This window comes from Nycticebus coucang, chromosome 10 (assembly GCF_027406575.1).
Source record: "Nycticebus coucang isolate mNycCou1 chromosome 10, mNycCou1.pri, whole genome shotgun sequence".
In the NCBI taxonomy this organism is placed as follows: domain Eukaryota; kingdom Metazoa; phylum Chordata; class Mammalia; order Primates; family Lorisidae; genus Nycticebus; species Nycticebus coucang.
The window spans coordinates 57,171,983-57,199,047 of record NC_069789.1 but is presented as its reverse complement, the minus strand read 5'-3'; the positions used below and the strand labels follow the sequence as shown (position 1 = coordinate 57,199,047).

At 41.3% G+C, this 27,065-nt stretch overlaps 1 protein-coding gene across 7 annotated transcripts in view; it reads right to left on the bottom strand.

Annotated features, from left to right (window-relative positions):
* The window catches only part of RBBP5 (RB binding protein 5, histone lysine methyltransferase complex subunit), a 51,152-nt gene that overhangs the window by 12,944 nt on the left and 11,143 nt on the right, over window positions 1-27,065 (bottom strand). For 5 of the 7 annotated variants that reach the window (XM_053606954.1, XM_053606949.1, XM_053606950.1 and 2 more), the window contains exons 2-9: window positions 24,080-24,105; window positions 21,626-21,798; window positions 6,095-6,235; window positions 5,128-5,290; window positions 3,770-3,879; window positions 1,745-1,864; window positions 1,504-1,657; window positions 1,011-1,082 (exon numbers count right to left, since the gene is read on the bottom strand). In XM_053606954.1, the coding sequence (XP_053462929.1) occupies window positions 1,011-1,082; window positions 1,504-1,657; window positions 1,745-1,864; window positions 3,770-3,879; window positions 5,128-5,290; window positions 6,095-6,235; window positions 21,626-21,798; window positions 24,080-24,105 (959 nt within the window). The remainder of the gene's footprint in view (window positions 1-1,010; window positions 1,083-1,503; window positions 1,658-1,744; window positions 1,865-3,769; window positions 3,880-5,127; window positions 5,291-6,094; window positions 6,236-21,625; window positions 21,799-24,079; window positions 24,106-27,065) is intronic. The other 2 variants (XM_053606952.1, XM_053606956.1) reach the window with 2 other exon arrangements.

The window sequence follows — 27,065 nt, the reverse complement described above, 5'->3', positions numbered from 1 at the left end:
AATGAATGATCTCAGTATGAAAGAGACCAAGAACTCTTGAGATTAAATTTGGCATTTTTATTGTCAAATTTTCAATAAAATTTGACAATTTTATTTGAGAATAAAAATTTAGGTATCTGTAGGTTTTACCACTTAAAGGTATTATCTTAGGGTGGTGCCTGTGGCTCAACGGGGTAGGGCGCCAGTCCCATATGCCAGAGGTGGTGGGTTCAAGCCCAGCCCTGGCCAAAAAAAAAAAAAAAAGTATTTATCTTAAACATTTTAAGTTATTAACTATAGTTCTTACGTAAATAAAATCCTCTTTGATCTTTTTAAGATGTAATTTTGAGGTAAAATATTAAAATTTCCTGTAAGTACACGGATTACAAATATTCATTAAAGGGTTCAAAGTAAAACCAATATGTAAATCAGAAACTGAGCTGAAACTAAGAATACCAAAAGAAAAATATATATCAAAAAGAAACAGAAAAATGTTTAATAGAAAGTCTAGTGTTAAAGATATTCTCCCTAGCTAGGTGTGGTAGCTCACGCTTATAATCCTAGCACTTTGGGAGGCCAAGGTGAGTGAACTGCCTCAGCTCAGGAGTTCAAGACCAGCCTGAGCAGGGCAAGATCCTACCTCTACTAAAAACAGAAAAACTAGCTGGGCGTTGTGACAGGCGCCTATAGTTCCAGCTACTCAGGAAGCTGAGGCGAGAGGATCACTTGAGCCTAAGAGTTTGAAGTTGCTATGAGCTATGACACTATGGCACTCTACCTAGGGTGATGAAGTGAGACTCCATCTCAAAAAAATAAAAAGACTTTCTCTCTGAAAATAAATCTAGTCAACTAGCTTTGGATCAGGATCTTCCAATAAAAATAAAGTAAAACTTGATGCACTGAACCTATTTAATTAGGCTTCAAAACCATATTCAATAAAAAAGCATAATTAATTATTAGCTTATTATGTATACAGTTCTTTGAAACTAAGGGTATCCAGTTTCAAAGTAAGAAACCAGAAATATACTCACCACTTGATTTTGTGCCCAGATAGATACCACTCCACTAGAAATGGATGCTATGATGGGTCGAACAGGATGCCACTAAATTTTAAAGAAAACAAGAAAAACGTTGCAAAATCGATTCAAGATATTCTGGCTTGGGCAGGCACGGTGGCTCACTCCTATAGTCCTAGTACTTTGGGAGGCTAAGGTGAGTGAATAGCCTCAGCTCAGAGTTCAAAACCAGCCTCAGCAAGAGCGAGATCCAGTTTTTACTAAAAATAGAAAAATTAGCTGGGCATTATGGCGGACACCTGTATTCCCAGCTACAGGTGGTAAGGCTGAGGCAAGAGGATCTCTCGAACCTAGGAGTCTGAGGTTGTAGTGAGCTAGCAGGCTGACTCCACGGCACTCTATGCAGGGTGACAAGTGCTACTCTATCTCAAAAAAACAAATAAACAAACAAACAAAACCCACTGATATTCTGGCTTATGTAACAACAGCAACACCCGACTCTACTCACAGCTACATCCAAGAGAAGTTCTCCTCTCGTGCCATGGAGAATCTTCACCAAGTTGCCAATGCTCTTCTCCCAGATGTACAAGGCATGCTGCCGGGCAGAACCAGCCACTATGTATTCCCCATCCCCAGAGAAACAACATTTCTTCCATGGGGTCCTAAAGCACAAAGAAAGTACCAAGGAGAACTGGAACCTGAACCCAGGTCATGAATTATCACATATTCTTCTAAGTTGTGACACATACCTATTCACCAAGTCCTGCAATTTCTGCATGGGTTCAGGCTCTCCATCTCTTCCACAGGTTAAGATTTCTCTGCCATCATAAACTCTGATTATTCGATCTGCTGTGTTAATTAAAAAGCAACTATAGGAAAGATAAAAATATAAACACCAGAGGTCATTAATCTGTTCCTGTCAAAATTTTCTATTACTAACAGTTACTTAGAACACTACTACAAGACAACTAATAAAGAAAAACTGAAGAGTAAAAATCTAATAGACTATAATACCTACATATCTACTTGTCACCTTTCAAACCAAAATATAACTTACACAACAATGTTTTATAACTTCCTATGTATCCCTGAACTCAAAATGTACAAACTGTCAGTGATTAACTAACATATGATTAACTAATGCCTAAGACCTCTAAAATGAAACCAGCTTCTAAATTCACAAGCTTATAGTTAAATGTATATATTAAGACTTCATTTCACTGGCCTGTTACATATATTATACAATATATTCTTCTTAATGAATTAACTAAATATATCATTTTTAAAAATGTCTAATTTTTTACTGGAAGTATAGCAGGTGTCTTAGAAATCTATTTAAAATATAACTTAAGGGCGGTGCCTCTGGCTCAATGGGTAGTGCGCCGGCCCCACATACTGAGAGTGGCAGGTTCAAATCCGGCCCCAGCCAAACTGCAACAAAAAAACAACCAGGTGTTGTGGCAGGCGCCTGTAGTCCCAGCTACTCCGTAGGCTGAGGCAAGAGAATAATCACCTAAGCCCAAGAGCTGGAGGTTGCTGTGAGCTGTGTGACGCCACAGCACTCTACTGAGAGTGATAAAGTGAGACTCTGTCTCTACAAAAACAAACAAAAAAATAAATAAGCAAAAATAAAATATAACTTGTTTCATCACTTTCTTATAGGTTTGAGATTTTTTGGGTTTTTTGAGGGACGGAGTCTGGGTCTTTTGCCTACACTGGATGTAGTGGTGTAATTTTTGCTCACTGCAGTCTCAAACTCCTGGACTCAGATGATCCTCCTATCTCAGGTTCCCCAGCAGCTGGAACTGTAGGCCTGAACTACCATGTCCAGCTTTTCTTTTTTTTTTTTTTTTTTGTAGAGACAGGGTCTCTCTGTGTTACCCAAGCTGTTCCTGAACTCCTGGCCTTAAGTGATCCTCCCCCACCTTAGCCCCCTTAAGTACTGGAGTTTATAGGTGTGATCCACCATGCCGTTCTGAATATGAATGTCCCTTATATATGGGTGTTCCTAACCAAAAATAGGATGACTACTGCTCTTCTTGTTTCTGCTGATAGTGCCTTGGAATCACAACTCACAGCAACCTCAAACTCTTAGACTTAAGCGATTCTCTTGCCTCAGCCTCCCAAGTAGCTGGGACTACAGGCACCCGCCACAATGCCCAGCTGTTTTTTTGCTGTAGTTGTCATCATTGTTGTTTAGCTGGCCCAGGCTAGGTTTGAACCCACCAGCCTCAGTGTATGTGGTCGATGCCATAACCACTGTGCTATGGCGCAGAGCTGGCATGGTGGCTCTTGCCTGTAATCCTAGCACTCTCCTAGATCCTCCTAGGTGGGAGGACTGCCTGAGCTCAGGAGGAGTTCAGGACCAGTGTGAGCAAGAACTAGACACTGTCTCTACTAAAAAGAGAAAAATTAGCCAAGTATCATGGTAGGCTCCTGAAGGCCCAGCTACTCAGGAGGCTGAGGCAGGAGGATCATTTGAAGCCAGGAGTTTGAGGCTGTTGTGAGCTAGACTGATGCCATGCACTGTATCCTGGGCAACAGAGTGAGACTCTGTCTCAAAAAAAGTTAAAAAATAAATTAATTAATCAAAAAACTAAGAGCTTACTATATCCCAGGGATTTTGGTTTTAAGCACTGACCATTCACTGAAAATCTCAATGTATTTTTGTATTCTACTCACTTTTAAAACTGTACCTGATGAGACCACAGTACTACTTTAAAGGAAAAGAAGAAGAAAAAAATAAAGCTATCCCTAAAAATGTAAGCACCTACCTCCCTTTCCGGGCAAATTCAATTGATTTAATGGCCGTGGTATTGCTTGTCCCAGTTGTTACTCTGAAGGAAGCAACAAGATCCTGAGAATCTGTTTTCAGAACCAAAATCTAAAGTTTAAAAGAAGGGGGGAGAAGTATTGTGATAATTAATAGTAATGAGATCTGTTTCTAAAATTGGGCACAGACTGGATAAAAATACAAACATTTCTATTCCCAAGTATTCAACCTGATTAACTGGTACTGGCTTTTTGTCTCCTCAAATAAAAGATGAGGTCTTAAACAACTCTCAAAATATGTTTGGCATTATTTACAATAGCCAAAAACTGAAAGCAACCCATGTATAACTGACAGATGAACAGGGAAAATGTGGTATATACACACAATGAAGTATTACTAAACCTTGAAAAGAAAATTTTGAAACATGATACAATTATGTCCTCAACCTTGAGGACATTATGCTAAGTGAAATAAACCAGTCATAAAAGGGTAAATTCCATATGATTCCACTTCTATAAGGTACCTGAGTAGTCAAATTCATAAAGATAGAAAACAGAATGATGGTTGCCAAGGGCTAAAGAAGAGCAGGAAATTGGAAATTAATTGTTCCATGGGTACAGAGTTTCAGTTTTATAAAAAGAAAACAGTTCTATGGATGGATGATAGTGATGGCTGCACAACAATGTAAAGTACTTATTACTACTGAACTATATACCTAAAAATGGTTGAAATGGTAAATTGTGTCATCTGTATTTTGACACAATTTTTTAAAAATTGCCACTTTCTAAAATAGCTGTGAAATTCTACTATCCCAATTAAAAACAAACAAAACAAAGTCCCCCATGAAACTACTTTAAGTATAAAAAGAACCTTAAAGTTCATCTAACCTGACTTCTTATTCCACAGAAGAAACACTTTCTACAATGTTTCCCAGACAAAAGGGCCTACACATCCCAAAGAAGTCAGAAGTTTAAGAAGAAAAAAGGATAATAAAGTCTCAATTCTATAGGTTAAGCTGGCCTTAAACTATGTATTTTATAAAACCAGGTATTAAGGCATTTATTTTCATCAGCGGTGTTCAGTTGGTAACATGACTTTTGAAATTTACTGGCCCTTAAACATCCAGTAAAGGCCCTTCCATCCTTTTCTAGGTCAAATAATCTCTGACCACTCTAAACACGAAAAACAAAAATTATTATTAAGGCATGGGAGAAAAATAGACTACATTTGCCATAAGCAGAAGTAATGCTTAGTCTAGGAATAAAAGAAATTTCAGAAGTAGAACAAGTAAATACAAAATGAGCCAATGCACAAGATGCCTGATCCTTATTTAACCAATTTCTAGGCTTCAAGGCTTACCTTGCCTTTTGCATTTCCTGTATAAATATATTCCCCTCGCCTATCAAAAGATGCCACCACGTTCAAATCGGAGTCATCATCTACCGGCAGAACAACATGTTTGGAATCTGAAAGGGTCAACATGACAGGAGCAGATTTCATGGGACACACGAGAACCTTGTTCCTGTTTAAAAATATGAACAGTACATTGGCTGTTGCTTTGGCATCAGCAGGCTGATTCCCTGTCCTTTTCCCTGATCCCTGTCCACTGCTCTCATCAACTCTCTTAGCCCAAGCAAATCTGAGATACTGGGAAACAATTTCCAAATGTCTAATACCAGGAAAAAGATGAGTAAAATTATGGATCCTACTTCCACAAAATAAAATGTAATCATCCAAAAATAATTATGAAAACAGAGCAAACTAACAAAATGCAAAATAAAAAGGCAAAATACTGATCACAATTTTATAAAGTACCTATTTATGTACATTTAATATGTACTAAGATGTAAAGCACTTGTGCAATTAAACTATTTTATCTTGCACATGAACTTTATGTCTACCCTGTTTAATAAGCTTCATATTTAAAGAGAACTTGACTAAAAAAGAACCCAGAGATATGAAAAGAGTTATGTCTGGGTAATTGAATGGTAGTAACACATTTTCTCAAATATAGCTTTAATAACTGAACTCTTTCCCCCTCCTAAAGAAGTCAAAGGGGGAAAAGCCCCAGGTCAAAGACCAGCATTATATTTATCCCCACCTCTGCCACTTCCAAAGTCTTAATAATGATTAGTTTTAAATTATATAATATAGTACATTCTCCCTAAATGTATTCAGTAGAGCAAACTAGACAAAAAGATTTTATGTAGAAGATTCGAAGAGATGTGTGTTTATCTCCTAAAACCTTAAAACTGTCATAAGCCTAGACCTAATCCACATAGAATTAGACCCCACCCCAGGAAGGAATTGCTTAGATTAAACATACTGATCTCGTGGATGATATTGGACTTTTAAGATGGGTGAAGGGAATCGAAACCTCTGGTCGCAGTCGCCTGAAAGAACATCCCACTGTGACACTATATTATCAGTGGAAGCACTCACGAGCTTATGACCATCTCGACTCCAGCTGGGAAGAAAAAGGGGTAATTTAGTGCATATTCTTGGTTAAAGTATATCATATACCACTCTTACGATAAAACACATCGTCCTAATTGCAGAGTCACACACATCGTCCTAATTGCAGAGAGGTCAATGACATTTGCTGTTTCTGTCTTTTTAACATATACTCAAATCCACAGGCTTTCCCAATGAAGCAATAAATAAGAATGTTTTCATGACATTTTCACATCCAGTAAGGGAAGCTCTTAATATATATATATATTTTTTTGTAGAGACAGAGTCTCACTTTATGGCCCTCGGTAGAGTGCCGTGGCCTCACACAGCTCACAGCAACCTCCAACTCCTGGGCTTAAGCGACTCTCTTGCCTCAAGAAACAAGGGGCAAGGGACAAGGGACTACAGGCGCCCGCCACAACACCCAGCTATTTTTTGGTTGCAGTTTGGCCGGGGCCGGGTTTGAACCCATCACCCTCGGTATATGGGGCAGGCGCCTTACCAACTGAGCCACAGGCGCCGCCCTAGAAAGCTCTTAATATTTTAAGATAACATTAAGGTATTTAGTGAAATAATAGATTCATAGGTTGGGCATGGTGGCTCGTGCCCACAATCCAGCACTTTGGTAGGCCAAGGTGGAAGGATCCCTTGAGCCCAGGAGTTCAAGACCATCCTGGATATAACATATTGAGACCCCCATCTATACAAAAATTAGCTGAGCATGGTGGCAGATACCCTGTTTCCCCGAAAATAAGACATCCTCCGAAAATAAGACCTACTCACAGGAAAGATAAGACGTCCCCTGAAAATAAGACCTAGTGCATCTTTGGGGACACTGTCTTATTTTCGGGGAAACAGGGTACCTATAGACCCAGAACTTGGAAAGCTGAGCCAGCCTTAAGTCCAGGAGTTCAAGGCTGCAGTGAGCTATGATCAAGCTGGGTGACAAAGAGCAATCCTGTCTTCAAACAAACAATACAAACATCTTCTTAGAAGAGTCTAAAAATCAGGTGGCCCTTAAGAGTTTTGACAGAATAAAAAAATTGAGAGTTTTTTGGGGAGACAGGTTAAAAGAGCACAGAAGTAACTGAACTTTCTGAAGTAATCCCAGAACAAAATGTAAATAAAAGAAAAAGAGGTCAGGTACAGTAGTCCAGAGATGTAATCCCAGCATTCTGAGAGGCTGAGGCAGGAGGATTGCTTTAGGTCAGAAAATCAGACCGGCCTGAGCAAAAATGAGACACTGTCTCCAAGAAACAGAAAAATTAGCCAGGCCTGGTGGCATGCACCTGTAGTCCCCAGCTACTCAGAAGGCTAAGAGAAAAGGATGGCTTGAGCCCAGGAGTTTGAGGTTGCTGTGAGCTATGATGAAGCCACTGCATGACAGAGTGAGACACTGTCTCAAAATAAGAAAGAAAAGAAAGGGCAGCGCCTGTGGCTCAGTCGGTAGGGCGCCGGCCCCATATACCGAGGGTGGCGGGTTCAAACCTGGCCCCGGCCAAACTGCAACCAAAAAATAGCCGGGTGTTGTGGCGGGCGCCTGTAGTCCCAGCTACTTGGGAGGCTGAGGCAAGAGAATCGCTTAAGCCCAGGAGTTGGAGGTTGCTGTGAGCTGTGTGAGGCCACGCACTCTACCGAGGGCCGTAAAGTGAGATTCTGTCTCTACAAAAAAAAAAAAAAAAAGGAAAGAAAGAAAGAATCTGTAATTAAAATAAGAAAAGAACTGAGAAAGAATTAATTCCTTCTGTTAAGTACAGCTAAATACCCTAAACATTACATATAAAATAGACCAAAAAGAAAAAAAAAGGACTCTGAAAGGTACGGCAGAGACAGTTGAGCCAGAGACTACAGAACCTGAAGGATGACACAACAATGAGTCCCTTCAGTTTTCTTTTTGCCTCACATATCCTGAACTGGGTAAAAGGAGAAGCCAAAAATCCAGTAATGTCAATGGGCACCCACAAAAAGCCTCAAGAGCCTGCCTCCAGCTGTAAGACCAGGTAAGGACAGCCTAGCAAGATAAAACTTTTAGACAAGCACTCTTCTCTAGCCAAACACCACCGAAAAAACCGTAAGCCTCACCCCCACCCTATTCAGTAAGGTCCAAGCAGATAGCCTAGACTGTCACCCTTACACAGCTGCAACAAGTCCCCTTTCCCTCTTCACTGGGGTGGTGCCAGAGAAGGCCCAGTGGGGAGGGAGACTTTACTACCACCAGCAGTAACGAAATCCTACCACCACAGTGTCAGTGAAGGCCATATGGGGGAAGGACAAAGTACTCCTTCCCAATAGGTTGGTATCATCAAAGGCCTACTGAAGAGGGCGGCGCCTGTAGCTCAGTGAGTAGGGCGCCGGCCCCATATGCCGAGGGTGGCGGGTTCAAACCCAGCCCTGGCCAAACTGCAACAACAACAACAAAAAAGGCCTACTGAAGAACGTAAACTTCGAATCCCACCTAGCAGTAATAGGCCCAAGTGAAAATCCTGGACTTCCACCCCAATCTGGCAATAACAAGATGGCACCCTCTCTTCCCCTATACAGTACCAGAGAAGGTCTGCTAAAACAAAAGATCTAAGTAAGATCTATAAGCTGGGCACAGTGGCTCACATCTGTAATCCCAAAACTTTGGGAGGTGGAGGTGGGAAGACTACTTAAGGCCTAAAGATGAGCCTGGGCCATACAGCAAGACCATCACTTAAGGAAAAAAAAAAAATTTTTTTTTTTTTTTTTTAATTACCTAGGCACGGACTCAGCGCCTATAGCTCACTGGTTAGGGTGCTAGCCACATACACCAGAGCTGGCGGGTTTGAATCCAACCTGAGCCTGCCAAACAACAATGGCAACTACAACCAAAAAATAGCCGGGCACTGTGGTAGGCGCAGCTACTTGGGAGGCTGAGGCAAGAGAATGGCTTAAGCCTAAGAGTTGGAGGTTGCTGTGAGTTGTAATGCCGCCATGGCCCTCTGCCAAGGGCAACAGAAAAGACACTATCTCAAAAATAATAATAACAATAATAATAATAATTACCCAGGCATGGTAGGATGCACCCATAGTTCAAGCTACTTGAGGGCTTAGATAGGAAGATCACTTGATCCCAGGAGTTCGAGGCTGCAGTGAACACCTACGACTGTGTCACTGCACTTTAGCCAAGGTGACAGAGTGAGATCCTGCCTCTTAAAAAAAAAAAAAAAAGTACAAGCCAGGCTCAGTGGCTCACATCTGCAATCCTACCACTCTGGGAGGCTGAGGCAGGCAGACTGCTTGAAGCCAGTTTAAAACAAACCTGAGCAAAAATGAGACCTTGTCTCTACTAAAAATAGAAAAACTAGCCAGCTTTACTAAAAATAGAAAAATTAGCCAAGCATTGGGTGGGCATATGGTCCTAGCCACAGGGGAGACTGAGGAAGGAAGATTGCTTGAACCTAGGAGTCTGAGGTTACACTGAGCTAAGATGACACCACCGCACTTCACCCAGGGCAAGAGAGCGAAATTCTTTCTCAAAAAACACAACAAAACAAAACTACAGTCTCATAAAAGTAATTCATATTCTCAGGTTTCAACTAAAAAAATCACTCATCAACTCAAAAACAATCTGAAAATGAGTAAGACAATCAAAAGATTAATGTAGAGAAGACATAGATGTTAGAATTATTTGACAAGGATTTTAATGCAGCCACCATAAAAATGCTTCAATCACTAAAGGCCAGGCTTGGTGGTTCACACCTCTAATCCCAGCACTCTGAGAGACCTGGGTGGGTGAATTGCTTGAGCTCAGGAATTTGAGACCAGCCTGAACAACAGTGAGACCCTGTCTCTAAAACTAGCTGGGTGTTGTGGCAGGTGCCTGTAGTCCCAGGGAACCTGCCACACTTGGGAGGTGCCCCGGGACTACTTGGGGGGCTGAGGCAAGAGGACTGCTTAAGCCCAAGACTTTGAGGTTACTGTGAGTGCAACAAAGTAATACGCTGCCCCCCCAAAAAGCTTCAACCACCCATTATGAACATGCTTGAAACATGAAAAACATGAAAAAAGAAAAAGACTCAGCAAAGACACAGAAGATCTAATAACCAAATGGGAGTTATAGAACTGAAAAATATAATTAACAAAAAAAAAAAACATAACTCAGTAGATAAATTCAGCAGCCAATGGAGAAAAAAAGGAAAGAATCAATGAATTGGAAGATCAAACAATAAAAATTACCCAATCTAAACAATAGAGAAAAGATAGACTGGGAGGAAAAAAAAAAAACAGAGACCTGCAGGACTATAATAAAAGCAACTAATTATCTATGTCATCAGGTCTGGAAGGAAAGAACAAAGAAAGTGAGGTTTAAAAGTATTTGAATTTTCCCCCAATTTGGAAACAGACATAAAACATACAGATTCAAGAAGCTGAGTAAACATCAAATAGAATGAATCTAAAAGAATCTACTCTAAGACATATAAACAAATTTCTGAAAACTAAAGACAAAGAAAAAATCTTGAAAGCAATAAGAGAAAAATGACACCTTGGGTGGCACCTCAAAGGAGTAGGGCACCGGCCCCATATACTGGAGGTGGCGGGTTCAAACCTGGTCCCGGCCAAAACTGCAAAAAAAAAAAAAAGAAAAAGAAAAATGACACCTTACCGATAGGAGAACAATAATTCAAATGATAGCAGATTTCTCATCAGAAACCATAGAGGCCTGTGGCTCAGTGAGTAGGGCACCAGCCCATATACCGAGGGTGGCAGGTTCAAACCCAGCCCTGGCCAAACTGCAACAACAAAAAAATAGCAGGGCATTGTGGCGGGCGCCTGTAGTCCCAGCTACTCATGAGGCTGAGGCAAAAGAATTGCCTAAGCCCAAGAGCTAGAGTTGCTGGGAGCTGTGACGCCACAACACTCTACCCCGACAAAGTGAAACTGTCTCAAAAAAAAGAAAAGAAAGAAAAAGAAACAAACAAACCATGGAGGCCACAAGGAAGTGACACAGTTTTCTAGTGCTGAAAGAAAAGAACTGTCAACCTAGGAACAAAGGGGTAAATCAAGACATGTGTTGCCAGCAGACATATCCCTAAAAGAACTAAAGAAAGTTCTCTGAATGGAAAGGAGAAAATAAAAGAAAAATCTTGGAATATCAAGAAGAAAAAACAATGAAAAGAATATAAAAAAATAGGTAAATAACATGCTTTTTTTCCCTGAAGTTTTGATATTTAAAGCAAACATCATAAGACTCTTACGTGAGTCTAAATGAATATAGAAGGAATATTTAAGACAATTACATTATACACAAGGGAGAACAAGGAGACAAAAGGAAGGGAAGGTTTCCATACTTCACTTGAACTGGTAAACTGTCAACAACAGCAGGCTATGATTAAGTTATGGATATATGATATAATACCTAGTAACCACTAAAAAGCTAGTCAAAGAAATCTCAAAACACTAGATAAATCAACATGGAATTCTAAAAACTTGTTCAAGTAACCCACAGGAAGACAGGAAACAGAGACGCAAAAAACAGAAGAAAAAAGAAATCCAATACCAAAATTTACCAAATTTTGAAATAAAGAGTTGCTACTGAGGAACTTAGCCGGCAAAATGATCTTCATAGTTAAGAACACAGCTCAAAAGTCAGACCTCTGCTCAAGCCTAGACACTACTACCTTCTAACTATGTACTCTCAGGCAAGTTATATAACCTTTATGAGCTTTAATTTCCTCATCTAAGTGTCTCCCTGCAGAGAATTAAAGTTAATACATATTAAACTCTAAGCTCAATGCCTGGCGCATAATAAGTGCTCAAAAAATATTAATTATTTGTGTCAGAGGTAAGATACATTCCCAAACTCCAGAGGAAGGCAGGAGTGAGCTGAGGAGTAATTTCACATCTGCATACAAAAGGTCTCTGCGCCTCTCTCCCACCAGGTCTGAAACACCTAAAATCAATTGTGATAAACCTTAAGAAAGGCAATTAAAGGATATTTCCATCGAATAAGAATCAGAAAGAAGAGGCCTAAAGATGTTAAAATGAGAATTTACCACAAAAAAAGCCAGCAGCTCACCATATTTCAATGGACAGTCGGAGGTAAAAGGGTGAGTTAACAGGAAGCCTATAAATAAGTTTCTGAAATTAGCAAGCCAAGAAAAAGCAACATACACAGTTATTCAGAAATATAAAAATGAACATCAGAATAAAGAGTCCCACAAAATAGAAGTCTACTGGGAATGGCACGAGAGTGGGAGTGAGGAAAAACAAGGGACAGGTTTTGTTGCTATTTTTATAAGCCTTTTAGTACAATTTAACTAAGAACAAATGTTTGCTATAATTGCATTTTCCCATTAAACACTTCTGCACTATATATTTTTTCTTAGCTTATATATCTGTTACAATGCAGGGAAATCTGATTTTAAGTTATAAACAGAAATAAAAACTAAGATTTCTCTCATAAAAAAAAATATATATATATATATGTTAGGGCGGCGCCTGTGGCTCAGTGAGTAGGGCACCCACCAGCCCCATAAACCAAGGGATGGCAGATTCAAAACCGGCCTGGCCAAACTGCAACAAAAAATAGCCAGGTGTTGTGGCGGGTGCCTGTAGTCCCGGCTACCCTGGAGGCTGAAGCAAAAGAATCATTTAAGCCTAAGAGTTAAAGGCTGCTGTAGCTGTGATGCTACAGCACTCTATTGAGGGCAACAAAGTAAGACTATCTCAAAAAAAAAAAAAAAAATCGGCTAGGCATGGTGGCTCATGCCTATAATCCTAGCACTCTGGGAGACTGAGGTGGGAGGATCACTTAAGCTCAAGCGTTCAAGACCAGCCTGAGCTAAAGCTAAAGAGATGGCTGGCCCCATCTCTACTAAAAATAGAAAAACTACCCAGGAGTGGTGGCAGGGAGCCTGTAGTCTTAGCTATACAGGAAGCTAAGGCAGGAGGAAGATCACTTGAGCCCAGGAGTTTGAGGTTGCTGTGAGCTACGACACTTCAGCACTCTAGCCTAGAGCAACAGAGTGAGAGTTTGTCTCAAAAATACATGTAATTAAATTTTTAAAAATTTAAAAAATGTATTCTCCAATTCCAAACTCTATAAGCTTAAGAATTAGGGATTATCATACTTTCTAACATCTTAAAATTTTACTTTCCCAAAGACAGATGATACATCTTCATTAAGAATCTTTTTTTTTTGTAGAGACAGAGTCTCACTTTATGGCCCTCAGTAGAGTGCCGTGGCCTCACACAGCTCACAGCAACCTCCAACTCTTGGGCTGAAGCGATTCTCTTGCCTCAGCCTCCCGAGTAGCTGGGACTACAGGCGCCCGCCACAACGCCCGGCTATTTTTTGGTTGCAGTTTGGCCGGGGTCGGGTTTGAACCCGCCACCCTCGGTATATGGGGCCGGCGCCTTACCGATTGAGCCACAGGCGCCGCCCTTCATTAAGAATCTTAAAGATTGGCTTGGCACCGTACACAGTGAGGGCACTGGCCACATGCACCAAGGGTGGCAGATTTGAACCCAGCCCTGTGCCAGCTAAACAACAAAGACAACTGCAACAAAAGAATAGCCAGGCATGTGGTGGGCGCCTGAGGTCCCTGCTACTTGGGAGGCTGAAGCAAGAGAATTGCTTGAGCCCAAGAGTTTGAGGTTGCTGTGAACTGTGATATCACAGCACTCTAGCAAGGGCGACATAGTGAAACTCCATCTCAAAAAGAGTCTTAAGGATCATTTAAGTTCTACCCATAGCCCCCACTCAGTGCTTAAATTTCTTCTGTAGCATCTTCAAAAAGGAGACAGAAAACTAAGCAGGGACAGTCTATCCCACCCACAGCACCTCTGCCTGAATACTCTAAACTAAGTGAATATCTGTTTCGTCATAACTTCTCTTCACTTACTAGTTCTGTTTCTACTTCCAGGACCATTTGTTTCTGTCTTTCACAAATCGGCTCTCTAATAAATGAAGACAGTTATCATGCCTAAATAACATTTCTCTTGGTGAACCTTCCTTATTTCCTTAGCTTCTCTCCTAATAACATTCAAATGTTATACAATTAATAACATACTACCATGAGTTGTAGTTAATTTATAGTACTTTTGAGCCATGGCCCTCGTAAAGCATATATAACTCACACACCTCTTGGTCTATCTTGACCTAATAAAAACCCTGTGGCCCCAGGCAAAAAAAAAAAAAAAAATTCTAGTGTGCCAGTCAGTGTGTTAAAATAATACATTGTCCAGGCATGGTAGCTCACACCTATAATCCTAGCACTCTGGAAGGCTGAGGCAGAAGGATTGCTTCAGCTCAGGAGTTTGAGACCCGCCTAATCAAGAGTGGAGACACTCATCTCTACTAAAAATAGAAAAATTAGCCAGGCACCATGGTGCACACCTATAGGCCCAGCTATTTAGGAGGCTGAGGCCAATACCAGCTACTCAGAAGGCTGAGGCAAGTAGATTGCTTGAGCCCATGAGTTTGAGGTTGCATGAGCTAAGATGATACCATTGCACTGTACCCAGGGCGAAAGAGCAAAATTCTATCTCAAAAAAACAAAACAGAATAAAGAAACATACAGGTACCAATATACTCTAGGCACCATGGCCCACGCCTATAATTGTAGCACTCTGGGAGGCTGAGGTAGTAGGACTGTTTGAAGGCAAGAGTTCTTGAGATGAGCCTGAGCAAGAAAAAGACCCTACCTCTACAAAAAAATAAAAGATTAGCCGGGTGGCACATGCCTGTAGTGCAGTTACTTGGGAAGCTGAGGCAGAAGGATTGCTTGAGCCTGGAGTTCTAGGTTGCAGTGAACTATGATGCAGCCACTGCACTCTAGCCCAGGTTACAGAACTCGGGGAGGGGGGGAATGGGGAACAGTTAATTATGATGCATGTATACTATGTAATACTACACACAGACAATTATTTTAAATGATGAGACACACAAAAAAAGATCTACTATATATTTTTTTTATTTATTATTTTTTTTTTGAGACAAAGTCTCACTATGTCACCCTTGGTAGAGTACTGTGGTGTCACTGCTCACAGCAACCTCAAACTCCTGGGCTTAAGCAATTCTCTTGCCTCAGCCTCATGAGCAGCTGGGACTACAGGCACCTGCCACAATGCCCAGCTATTTTTTTTTTTTTTGTAGAGACAGAGTCTCACTTTATCACCCTCGGTAGAGTGCCATGGCATCACACAGCTCACAGCAACCTCCAACTCCTGGGCTTAAGCGATTCTCTTGCCTCAGCCTCCCAAGTAGCTGGGACTACAGGCGCCCGCCACAACGCCCAGCTATTTTTTGGTTTGCAGTTCAGCCGGGGCCGGGTTTGAACCCGCCACCCTCGGTATATGGGGCCGGCGCTCTACCGACTGAGCCACAGGTGCCGCCCCGCCCAGCTATTTTTTTGTTGCAGTTTGGCCAGGGCAGAGTTTGAACCCGCCACCCTCGGTAGATGGGGCCAGCACCCTACCCATTGAGCCACAGGCACCGCCCAGATCTATTATATCTTAAATGGAAAAGCAAGCTACAAAACAAATCATATGGTATGGCTCCATTTTTGTTTAAAAACATCTGGATGAGGCCAGGTGCAGTGGCTCATGCCTATTAATCCTAGCACTCTGGGAGCCAAGGTGGGTGGACGACCTGAGTTCAGGAGTTCAAGACCAGCCTGTGTATAAAAATAGCTGGGCATAAAAAAAGAAAAATAGCTGGGCATGTGGCGGGTGCCAGGACTCCCAGTTACTCAGGAAGCTGAGGCAAGAGAATCACCAAGAGTTTGAGGTTGCTGTGAGTTATGATGTTATGGCACTCTACTGAGGGCAACAAAGTAAGATTCTGTCTAAAAAAAAAAAAAAAAAAAAGATATTTAATAATCAATTGAGCCAGGCTTGTTCCTGTAATCCCAGCACTCTAGGAGGCTGAGGTAGGAGGATCACTTGAGCGCAAGAATTCAAAACCAGCCTGAGCAAGAGCAAGACTCCATCTCTACTAAAAACAGAAAAATCAGCCAAATATTGTGGCAGGTGCCCGTAGTCCCAGCTACTCACAGGCTGAGGCAGGATCACTTGAACCCAGGAGTCTGAGGTTGCTGTTAGCTAGGCTGACACCACAGCATTCTACTCAGGGCAAGAGAATGAGACTCTGTCTCCAAAAAAAAAAAAAAGTTTAATAATCAAGTATAAACTTTGTGATTTGAAAAAGTTAAAAATGCTGGAGTGCGGAGAAAAGCCTCTCATTGTTCATACCCTTTGACTACCTAACAACATACTTCTGGAAGTCCACTGTAACGAAAAATCACAGATCAAATGCCTACTGTGCATCTCCATCAAGACATTCCTACTCATCCAACACATATCCAAATGTATACTGTATACCAGTTAGAAGCTGGAAATACAGCAGTGAAATGACAGACAAGGGTCGTATTCTCACATTTAACCATCTTACAGGGAAGATATTCATAAAATAAATATAGCAGAACCTCTGCCGATAGACCACCCAAGGGCCTATAACAAACTGGTCAACATACAAAGGTTGAACGTAAAGAACTAGGCCTCCTGTATTGATATGTACACATGGTGCATGTCTCATCTATGAACATTAGGTCAACTTAAGGAGGTGATCAACATAGGGAGGTGGGCAACTATGGAGGTTCTCTTGTATGTGTAATAAAATACAGTAAATATAACAGGAGACATGCAACTATGATCTCAAACTCATTATTTTCCCTTTAGTCCTTCATTAATGAATATCTTCATCCAAGCCAGAAACCTGAGAGCCATTTTTACTTTTCCAATTCACTCACATCTCTAACCTGATTAAGCCCTCTTATGTTTATCATTTCTCAGTGTTTGTCTCACTAGATGATGCAACTCTCATCATCTCTAGCCTAGACTGCATAAGTTCTCCTAAATTCATTCACTGTCCCTTTCAATCCCCTTTCCTATGTGTTGCTTTGAAGATTCTTCTAAAATAAAAGCTGAGGAGGAGGGCAGTAGCTCACGCCTGTAATCCTAGCACTTTGGGAGGCCGTATTTGGAAGATCACTTGAGGCCAGTCAGTTCAAACTCAGCCAGGCACGGTGACCCAAGCCTATAGTCCTAGCTACTAACAGGCTGAGGTGGGAAGACTGCTTGAGCCCAGAAGTTCCAGGCTGCAGTGAGCTCTAACCATACCACTGCAATGCAGCCTGGGCGACAAAGACACTGTCTCTAAAAAAAAAAAAAATAATAATAATAATAAAACCCTGGAGGGAGGGTGATTGGTGGGACCACACCTATGGTGCATTTTACAAGGGTACTTGTTACACTTAATCTACTAAGTGTAGAATATAAATGTCTTAACACAATAACTAAGAAAATGTGGTAAAGGCTTTGTTAACCAGTTTGATGAAAGTATTTCAAATTGTATATAAAACCAGCACATTATACCAGGTAATTGCATTAATGTACACAGCTATGATTTAATTTTTAAAAAAAGGAAAAAAATACCATCATGTCACTTTTTCACCAAACTCTTAATAATTTCACAGTACTGGGCGGCCCCTGTGGCTCAGTCAGTAAGGCGCCGGCCCCATATACCGAGGGTGGCGGGTTCAAACTCGGCCCCGGCCAAACTGCAACCAAAAAATAGCCAGGCGTTGTGGCGGGCGCCTGTAGTCCCAGCTGCTCGGGAGGCTGAGGCAAGAGAATCGCGTAAGCCCAAGAGTTAGAGGTTGCTGTGAGCCGTGTGACGCCACGGCACTCTACCCGAGGGCGGTACAGTGAGACTCTGTCTCTACAAAAAAAAAAAATAATAATAATTTCACAGTACATACAAGATAAGGTTCGAATTCAAGAGTATGGCATACAAGGTTCTCCTTGAGGACCCTAGCTCACCTGGCTCTTGCCACACCTCATCTCCCATACCACGATCCAGCCACACTGGAATAGCCCCATCTTACCATACTTTTTTCAAGCTAATATGCCTTTGCCTATGCAGTGTCCTGGACCTGAAGTATACCAGGCAAACAACCACTCATCTTACAAGTTTGAGGTTAGAAATTACCTCATTTATGAAGCCCTTTCTGCCCTTTGGTACAACTGCTTCCTTCTTTGCACCTTCACGACTCCACTAAATCTCAAATATAGCTCTCATATAAGACCTACAAAGCTTTATTAAATGAATCTATATGCACACCCACCTCACCCTAATAATCAAGAATTTTTCTGGCTAGGTGTCTGTAGCTCAGTGGTTAGGGCACTGGCCACATATACTGGGGCTGGTGGGTTCAAACCCAGCCCAGGCTTACTAAACAATGACAACCACAGCAAAAAAAATAAAAAATAAAAAATTCCCTTGCGTTGTGGCAGGCGCCTGTAGTCCCAGCTACTTGGGAGGCTGAGGCAAGAGAATCACTTAAGCCCAAAAGTTTGAGGTTACTGTCAGTTGAAATAACACAGCATTCTACCAAGGGTGACTTAGTAAGACTCTATCTCAAAAAAAAAAAAAAAAAAAAAAAAATGGAATTTCTCATTTGTTTTTGTGTCACCAGTGCCTAACATATTACCAGGTATGTATAATTCAAGTTCAACATTTGCTGAATGAATGAATGGATATATGAGAAAAACTTTATGCACAAAAAGACATTCACTAAACATTACATAATGGAAGAAAAATAGAAAGTGGTTAATTAAATTATAGTTTATTTATCAGAAGATACATAACCATAAAAAAGTTTTTAAAGGCAACTCAGACAGGAAAATGTCTAGACAGTGTTAGGAAGTAAAAAGGCACAATATAAAAGAATGATTACAAACTACCCTTAAAAACTACAGAAACTATAGCACTCTGGGAAGATGAGGCGGGTAGACTGCCTGAGCTCACAAGTTCAAGACTAGCCTGAGCTACAGCAAGATGTCATCCCTAAAAATTGTGGCAGGAACCTGTATTCCCAGCTACTTGGGAGACTGAGGCAAGAGAATTGCTTAAGCCCAAGAGTTTGAGGTTGCTGTGAGCTGTGATACTATAGAACTCTACAAAGGATGACAAAGTAAAAAAAAAAAAAATACATAAACTAAGTATTTCCAGTAGTAACATCTAGGTAGTAAGACTATGGAAAATATTTGTTACTTCTACTTTCCTGTTCCATCATTTTCTAAAATGATGAGTATACATTACTTTAAATAAAAATATACACACTTCTTAATCCTGGGCTCAACTGTTCCTCCTGCTTCCATCTTTGAGCAGCTGAAACTGACGACAAGTGTGCACCACCATGGCCAGCTAAGTTTTCTTATTTATAGTACAGACAGGGTCTCACTTTTGTTCAGGCTGGTCTAAAACTCTTGATCTCCAGCCAACCTTTCACTTTAGCCTCCCAGAGTGCTAGGATTACAGGCATAAACCACCAGCACCTGGTCATGCTTCATTTTTTTTTTTTTTTTTTTTGGAGACAGAGTCTCACTTCATCACCCTGGCATCATCATAGCTCACCACTACCTCAAATACTTGGGCTCAAGTGACCTCTTGCCTCAGCCTCCCATGTAGCTGGGAATACAGGTGCCTACCACTACACTCAAGCTTGTTTTTTCTAATTTTAGTAGAGAGAGGGCCTCACTCTTATTCAGGTTGGTCTCAAACTCTTGAGTTCAAGGAATACACCCACCTTAGTCTCCCAGAGTGCTAGGACTGTGGGTGTGAGCCACTGTGCCTCGCCTGGCCACACATTTTTAGTAAGGAAGCATTCTAAAATTAGACTGTGATAATGGTTGCACAACTCTAAATATATAAAAACATGTGAATTTTACCCTTTAAATGGTTTAAATTTTATATTATGTGAACTGTATATATACATGTTTAAGCTGTCAAAAAATTTTACCTAGCCGGGCGTAGTGGCTCATGCCTGTAATCCTAGCACTCTGGAAGACTGAGGTGAGTGGATTGCCCTGAGCAAGAGCAAGACCTCATGTCTAAAAAATAGCCGGGCACTATGGCGGACACCTGTAGTCCCAGCTACTTGGGAGACTGAGGCAAGATAATCACTTGAGTCCAAGAGTCTTAGGTTGTTGAGCTAAGATGCCACAGCACTCTACTGAGGGTGACAAAGTGAGACTCTATATAAAAATAAAAAAAAAAATTTACCTAATCTTTACTACAAGAAGACAACCAAAGAAACACAAAGGAGCTGGAAGGAACCCAAGAGACAATCCAGGCCAGAGCTCCCATTATGCATATTACAGAAAAGTATTGGCCCACACCACAAGTACATCAGTGGTCAAAACTAGACTGGGATCCGGGCCTCCTTTCATCCACTGTTTTGTAATACACTACTGCTTCCATTCAGACAAAAGGCAATAGTTATAAATTAATTAACTGTAATCTAATTAGAGGCTATTTTCTGGAGCAAACAGTTGCAGAAAATGAGAGTAAAATCAATAGGAATTTATATAACAGCATATTTCAGCTATTTCTGTATTTGACGGAAGCCTTATAACTATATTTCACTGAAGGAACAGGAAGGCTGGTGATAATTAAAATTGTTGGAATTCAGGTAGGTGTGGCGGCTCACACCTGTAAGGGTGGCCAAGGCAGGAGGATCTCTTGAGATCAGGAGTTCAAGACCAGCCTGAACAAGAGCAAAACTTATCTCTACTAAAAATAGAAAATTAGGCTTGGTGCCTGTAGCTCAGCAGGTAGGGCACTGGCCACATACGCCCGGGCTGGCGGGTTCGAAACCAGTCCCAGGCCTGCCAAACAACAATGACAACTACAACAACAACAAAAATAGACAGGCGTTGCAGCAGGCACCTGTAGTCCCACTACTTAGGAGGCTGAGGCAAGAGAGTCACTTAAGCCCAAGAGTTTGAAGTTGCTGTGAGCCATGACACCATGGCACCCTACCAAGGGCAACACAGTGAAACTGTCTGAAAAAAAAAAAATAAATAAATTTAAAAATAGAAAATGAGCCAGGTGCTGTGGCAGGTACTGGTAGTCTCAGCTACTCAGGAGGCTGAGATAAGAGGATCACTTGAGCTCAAAAGTGTGAGGCTGCTGTGAGTAATGATGCCACAGCATCACCCAGGGTACAAAAAAAAATTGCTAGAATTCATTAACTTGGACAAAGCTACACTAGATGATTTTCAAACTTCTGTCCTAACTAACTAGATCATTCTAAAGGAAAGATAAATATCACAATTATACTACAGTTGTAATCTGTAAATATTTCACTTCAATATTATGATATTCTCAGAGTCTGACATAGATCCATATTACAATAAATTTCTCCCCAAAAAGGACAAGGACAGCATGGGTTCAGGGTCTACATAAACTTGATAAATTGTATTACTAATGGCTGAAGATTTAAAACTCTAAAATTAAAATGTCTACACTGAGAATGGCAAATAGTCATCATTCACTCCTCTCATTTAACATATTAATTTAAAAATTGCTCACCATAAAGAACAGACTGGATGGATGTGTGCACTAATTATTTTAGCAATGCCTCTTGTCAAGAAATCCCAGATGACAATTCGGCCATCATTACAGCCAACTGCAAGCAGTGTGCCCCACCTGTTAAAGGTGCAGGTCAGGGCCATACTGATACAATCCAAAGTTCCATCAGCCTCCTAAAAATTAAAACAAATACAAGAATACAAGCAATAACCAGGCATCCAAATTATTTCCTAAAGTTTCTCTATCATTGATACTTCTATTGAATTTAATTTGTAAGGTATACCACAATAATCCCTCCATATTGTCTTCTTATACCTATTAAGGTAATTAAAATAGGCTCAGCGCCCTTAGCTCAGTGAGTAGGGTGCCAGCCACATACACTGAAGGTGGCAGGTTAGAGACTGCCCGGGCTTGCTAAACAACAATGACAACTGCACCCACCCCCCCCAATAAAAAATGGCCAGGCATTGTGGCAGGTGCCTGTGGTCCCAGCTACTCAGAGACTTGAGGCAAGAGAACTGCTTGAGCCCAAGAGTTTGAGATTGCTGTGAGCTGTGACACCATGGCACTCTACGGAGGTCAACATAGTGAGACTGTTTCAAAAATAAATAAATAAATATTTATAAAAGCCAATGATAGATTTTTGGAACATTACCACTGTACAAACTATCTGGAGGAAAATCAGCAAAATATATAATAACAGAAATCATTAAAAGAGTCACATCTATGGACCCAGTAATGGTACTTCAGAGAATTTATGCCAAGAAAAACTATTTAAAACAAAAACACCTGGGCTCAGCACCTGTAGCTCAGCTCAGCGGCTAGGGCGCCAGCCACATACACCGGAGCTGGCTGGTTAGAACCCAGCCTGGGCCTGCCAAACAACAATGACAACTACAGTCAAAAACAACAACAAAAATAGCCGGGCATTGTGGCGGGCGCCTGTAGTCCCAGTTACTTGGGAGGCTGAGGCAAGAGAACTGCTTAAGCCCAAGAGTTAGAGGTTATGAGCTGTGATGCCACAGAACTCTAGCAAGGGCGACATACTGAGACTCTTGTCTCAAAAAAAATAAAAATAAAAATAAAAGCTTGGCACCTATAGCTCAGCAACTAGGGCACCAGCCACATACATCAGAGCTGATGGGTTCAAATCCAGCCCGCGCCTGCCAAAAAACAATGACAACTACAACCAAAAAAAACAAAAAAACAATAGCCGGGCGTTGTAGCGGGCACCTGTCATCCCAGCTATTTGGGAGGCTGAGGTAAGAGAATCGCTTAAGCCCAAGAGTTTGAGCTGTGACGCCACAATACTCTATCCCGTGTGACAGCTTGAGACTCTGTCTCAAAGGAAAAAAAAAAAAAAAAAAAAGGTGGTGCCTGTGGCTCAGTGAGTAGGGTGCCAGCTCCATATGCCAAAGGTGGCGGGTTCAGACCCAGCCCCGGCCAAATTGCAACAAAAAAATAGCCGGGTGTGGTGGCGGGCAGCTGTAGTCCCAGCTGCTTGGGAGGCTGAGGCAAGAAATTCGCATAAGCCCAAGAGTTAGAGGTTGCTGTGAGCCGTGTGAAGTCAAGGCACTCTACCTGAGGACGGTACAGTGAGACTCTGTCTCTACAAAAAAAAAAAAAAAAAAAAAAAACAAACAAAACCAAAACCAAACCCTGGAAAAGCCTGTATGTGTAGCATTAGGGAAATCAAATTTCAAGCCACAATGACTATAGTGAAATGCATTCAAGTGTTATGAATTATTTTTATCCTTAAGAAAGTAGAATACGGGGGCGGCGCCTGTGGCTCAGTCGGTAAGGCGCCGGCCCCATATACCGAGGGTGGCGGGTTCAAACCCAGCCCCAGCCAAACTGCAACCAAAAAATAGCCGGGCATTGTGGCGGACGCCTGTAGTCCCAGCTGCTCGGGAGGCTGAGGCAAGAGAATCGCTTAAGCCCAGGAGTTGGAGGTTGCTGTGAGCTGTGTGAGGCCACGGCACTCTACCGAGGGCCATAAAGTGAGACTCTGTCTCTACAAAAAAAAAAAAAAAAAGAAAAAAAAAAAAGAAAGTAGAATACGGGCGGCGCCTGTGGCTCAAGGAGTAGGGCACCGGTCCCATATGCCGGAGGTGGTGGGTTCAAACACAGCCCGGGCCAAAAAAAATCACACACACACAAAAAAAAAGAAAGTAGAATACACATATGGCATACATATTATTATAAAAACATGATCAAAACTAGAGAAGCACATGGGCAAAAACATGTTCAAGAAATGGTGCTGTGAAAAAGCCTTCAATTAAAGTTCTATTTTCCTCTAATCAAAATTATACTTAGGTCCTTATCAGGGCAAAAGATATATTATCACACTTAATGCTTCTCTGTCAAAAAACAAGGATCCAAAAGCATTTTTCATTCTAATAAGGAAAAAGTAGTTACCACGTTCCTAAAATCATAAGAAAACTATACTCTTACCTCTGGATAGTTCTGCCCAAAGGACTCTGCAACAAAGCAAAGAAAGGGAGTTGATGGAACATGAGCCATATACCAAGGATCATACAAGTCATGAACAAAGGGAGGCATTAATACCCTTTTAGGGGCTCCATGAGGTTGCACCTATTTTTGTTATCATACTAAGATGTCTTTTGCACTCTTCATTATCTCCTAAGAATACCTATGAGTTTTCCTGAGGCTATATGACCTGTGATATTGCAACAGAGGGAATACAGAAGCACATGTGGGAATCCATGACAACTTCTATTTAGGCAAACACTAAAGAGACTAGTAAAAATGTAAAACAATGCCATTCTTCTCACTTAATACTTCTTTGTTTCAAAAGCAAACTATTTAGGCTCAGCACCTATAGCTCAGTGGCTAGGGTACCAGCCACATACACCAGAGCTGGTGGGTTCAAATCCAGCCCAGGCCAACTACAACCAAAAAATAGCCAGGCATTGTGGTGGGCGCCTATAGTCCCAGTTACTTGGGAGTCTAAGGCAAGAGAATTGCTTGACCAAGAGTTTGAGGTTGCTGTGAGCTGTGACACCACAGCATTCTACCAAGGGAAACATAATGAGACTCTGTCTCAAAAAAAAAAAACTATTTATATAAACATGTAATGGATTTATTACGGTTATTTTTAACCATAAATAATAATAATAAACTTTAAAAATACTATCTTAGTTTGAATTTCTAAATTGGTAAACATCAGTAGATGTTACATAAACAAAAGGTCTTTATGGGTCCTCAACTTTCTTAAAAGTGTAAAGGGATTCAGAGACCCAAAAAGTTTGAGAACTGTTGACATATCCAGGTCTAATAATAGTCTTTCCCGGGTGGTGCCTGAGGCTCAGTGAGTAGGGCACTAGCCCTATATACGGAGGGTGGTGGGTTCGAACTCGGCCCCGGCCAAACTGCAACAAAAAAATAGCCGAGCATTATGGTAGGCACCTGTAGTTCTAGCTGTTCAGGAGGCTGAGGCAAGAGAATCGCCTAGGCCCAGGAGTTGGAGGTTGCTGTGAGCTGTGACACCACAGTGCTCTACCAAGGGCAACAGAGTGAGACTCTGTTTCTTTAAAAACAAAAACAAAAAAACTTTCCCTACCACACCCTTTAAGCATTTCATGGTTTATTTCCATATTTGTTAAAATGAAAAGCAGGGAAAGGCAAGAATCTAAGCAAAATAGTCAAATTAAGTCCCAACTATTCTCTGAAACCTTTATTAGCAAAAGCAATCATTCTCCTTCCTAATAGCAGCATTTAGGTTGAAATGTAATCTGGTGGTCAACAAAACACAAAATTCGCTATATTCGTTGCTAACAATCCTATTCTTGGATAGTGAAAAACATTCAACAGCCATTTCCCAAAAACAAAAACAATACCTTTGAAAAGGTGAAATATTAAAACCACTGCAAATGGCTTGGCACAAGTAACTCAGTGGTTAGGGTGCCGGGCACATGCACCAGGGCTGGCAGGTTAGAACCTGGCCTGGGCCTGCCAAACAACAATGACAACTACAAAACAAAATAGCCAAGCATTGTGGCACGGACCTGTAGTCCCAGCTACTTGGGAGGCTGAGATAAAAGAATCGCTTAAGCCTAAGAGTTTGAGGTTGCTGTGAGCTGTGACCCCACAGCACTCTACTTGCCTCTCAAGAGGGTAACAACTTGAGACTCTGTCTCAAAAAGAATAAAAAATAAATAAATTTAAAAACTGCAGCTAAATTAAAGAAAATGCCTTTAGAAAACAAAAATATTAGAAGAAAAGCTAAAGGTTACCACATACATAATCTACAGAGGGGAAGACTGTAACCATGGCAGGAAAACCAAAGCTTGAAGAGAAAAGAGAAATACATTCGGGCTCAGTGCTCATACTCAGTGGTTAGGACACCAGCCATACACTGAAGCTGGAGGGTTTAAACCCAGCCCGGGCATGCTAAACAATAACAACAACTTCAAATGACAATTACAACAACAACAATAAAAATAGATGGGTGTTGTGGCAGATGCCTGTAGTCCCAGCTACTTGGGAGGCTGAGGCAAGAGAACTGCTTACATCCAAGAGTTTGAGGTTGCTGTGAGCTATGATGCCAAGGCACTCTACTGAGAGCAACAAAGTGAAACTCCATCTCAAAAAAAATAAAAATATGGGGCGATGCCTGTGGCTCAAGGAGTAGGGCGCTGGCCCCCATATACCAGAAGTGGCGGGTTCAAACCCAGCCCTGGCCACACAAAAAAAAGAAAGACATTTAGTACTTAGGCTTGGCACCAACAGCTCAGCAGTAGGGCTCCAGCCACGTACACTGGAGCTGGTGGGTTCAATCCAGCCCGGGCCTGCCAAACAACAATGACAACTACAACCAAAAAAAAAAAAAAAAAAAAAAAATATATATATATATATATATATATATATGACGAGGTGCCCATAGTACAGTGGTTATGGCGCCAGTCACACACACTGAGGCTGGCGAGTTCAAACCCGGCCTGGGCCAGCTAAAACAACAATGACAACTGCAACCAAAAATAGCCAGGTATTGTGGCAGGTGCCTGTAGTTCCAGCTACTTGGGAGGCTGAGGCAACAGAATCGCTTCAGCCTAAGAGTTTGAGGTTGCTGTGAGCTGTGATGCCACAGCACTCTCACCAAGGGTGATGTACTGAGACTGACTCAAAATAAATAAATAAATAAATAAATAATAAAAATAAAAAATGAAAGCGAAAACTAAGCCCTAGCCGGCTGCAGTGCCTCATACCTGTAATTCTAATACTTTGGGAGGCTAGAGTGAGAGAATCTGCATGAGGCCAGGATTTCAAGACCAGCCTGAACAACATAATGAGACTCAATTTTCATAAAATATAGGCTACTGTTAGCTATGATACACTGTAGAAACAGAGCAAGACCCTGTCTTGAAAAGTAAAGTAAAATAAAAAGCCCCTTTCTATGAGCAAGGAAAAAAAAGGATAA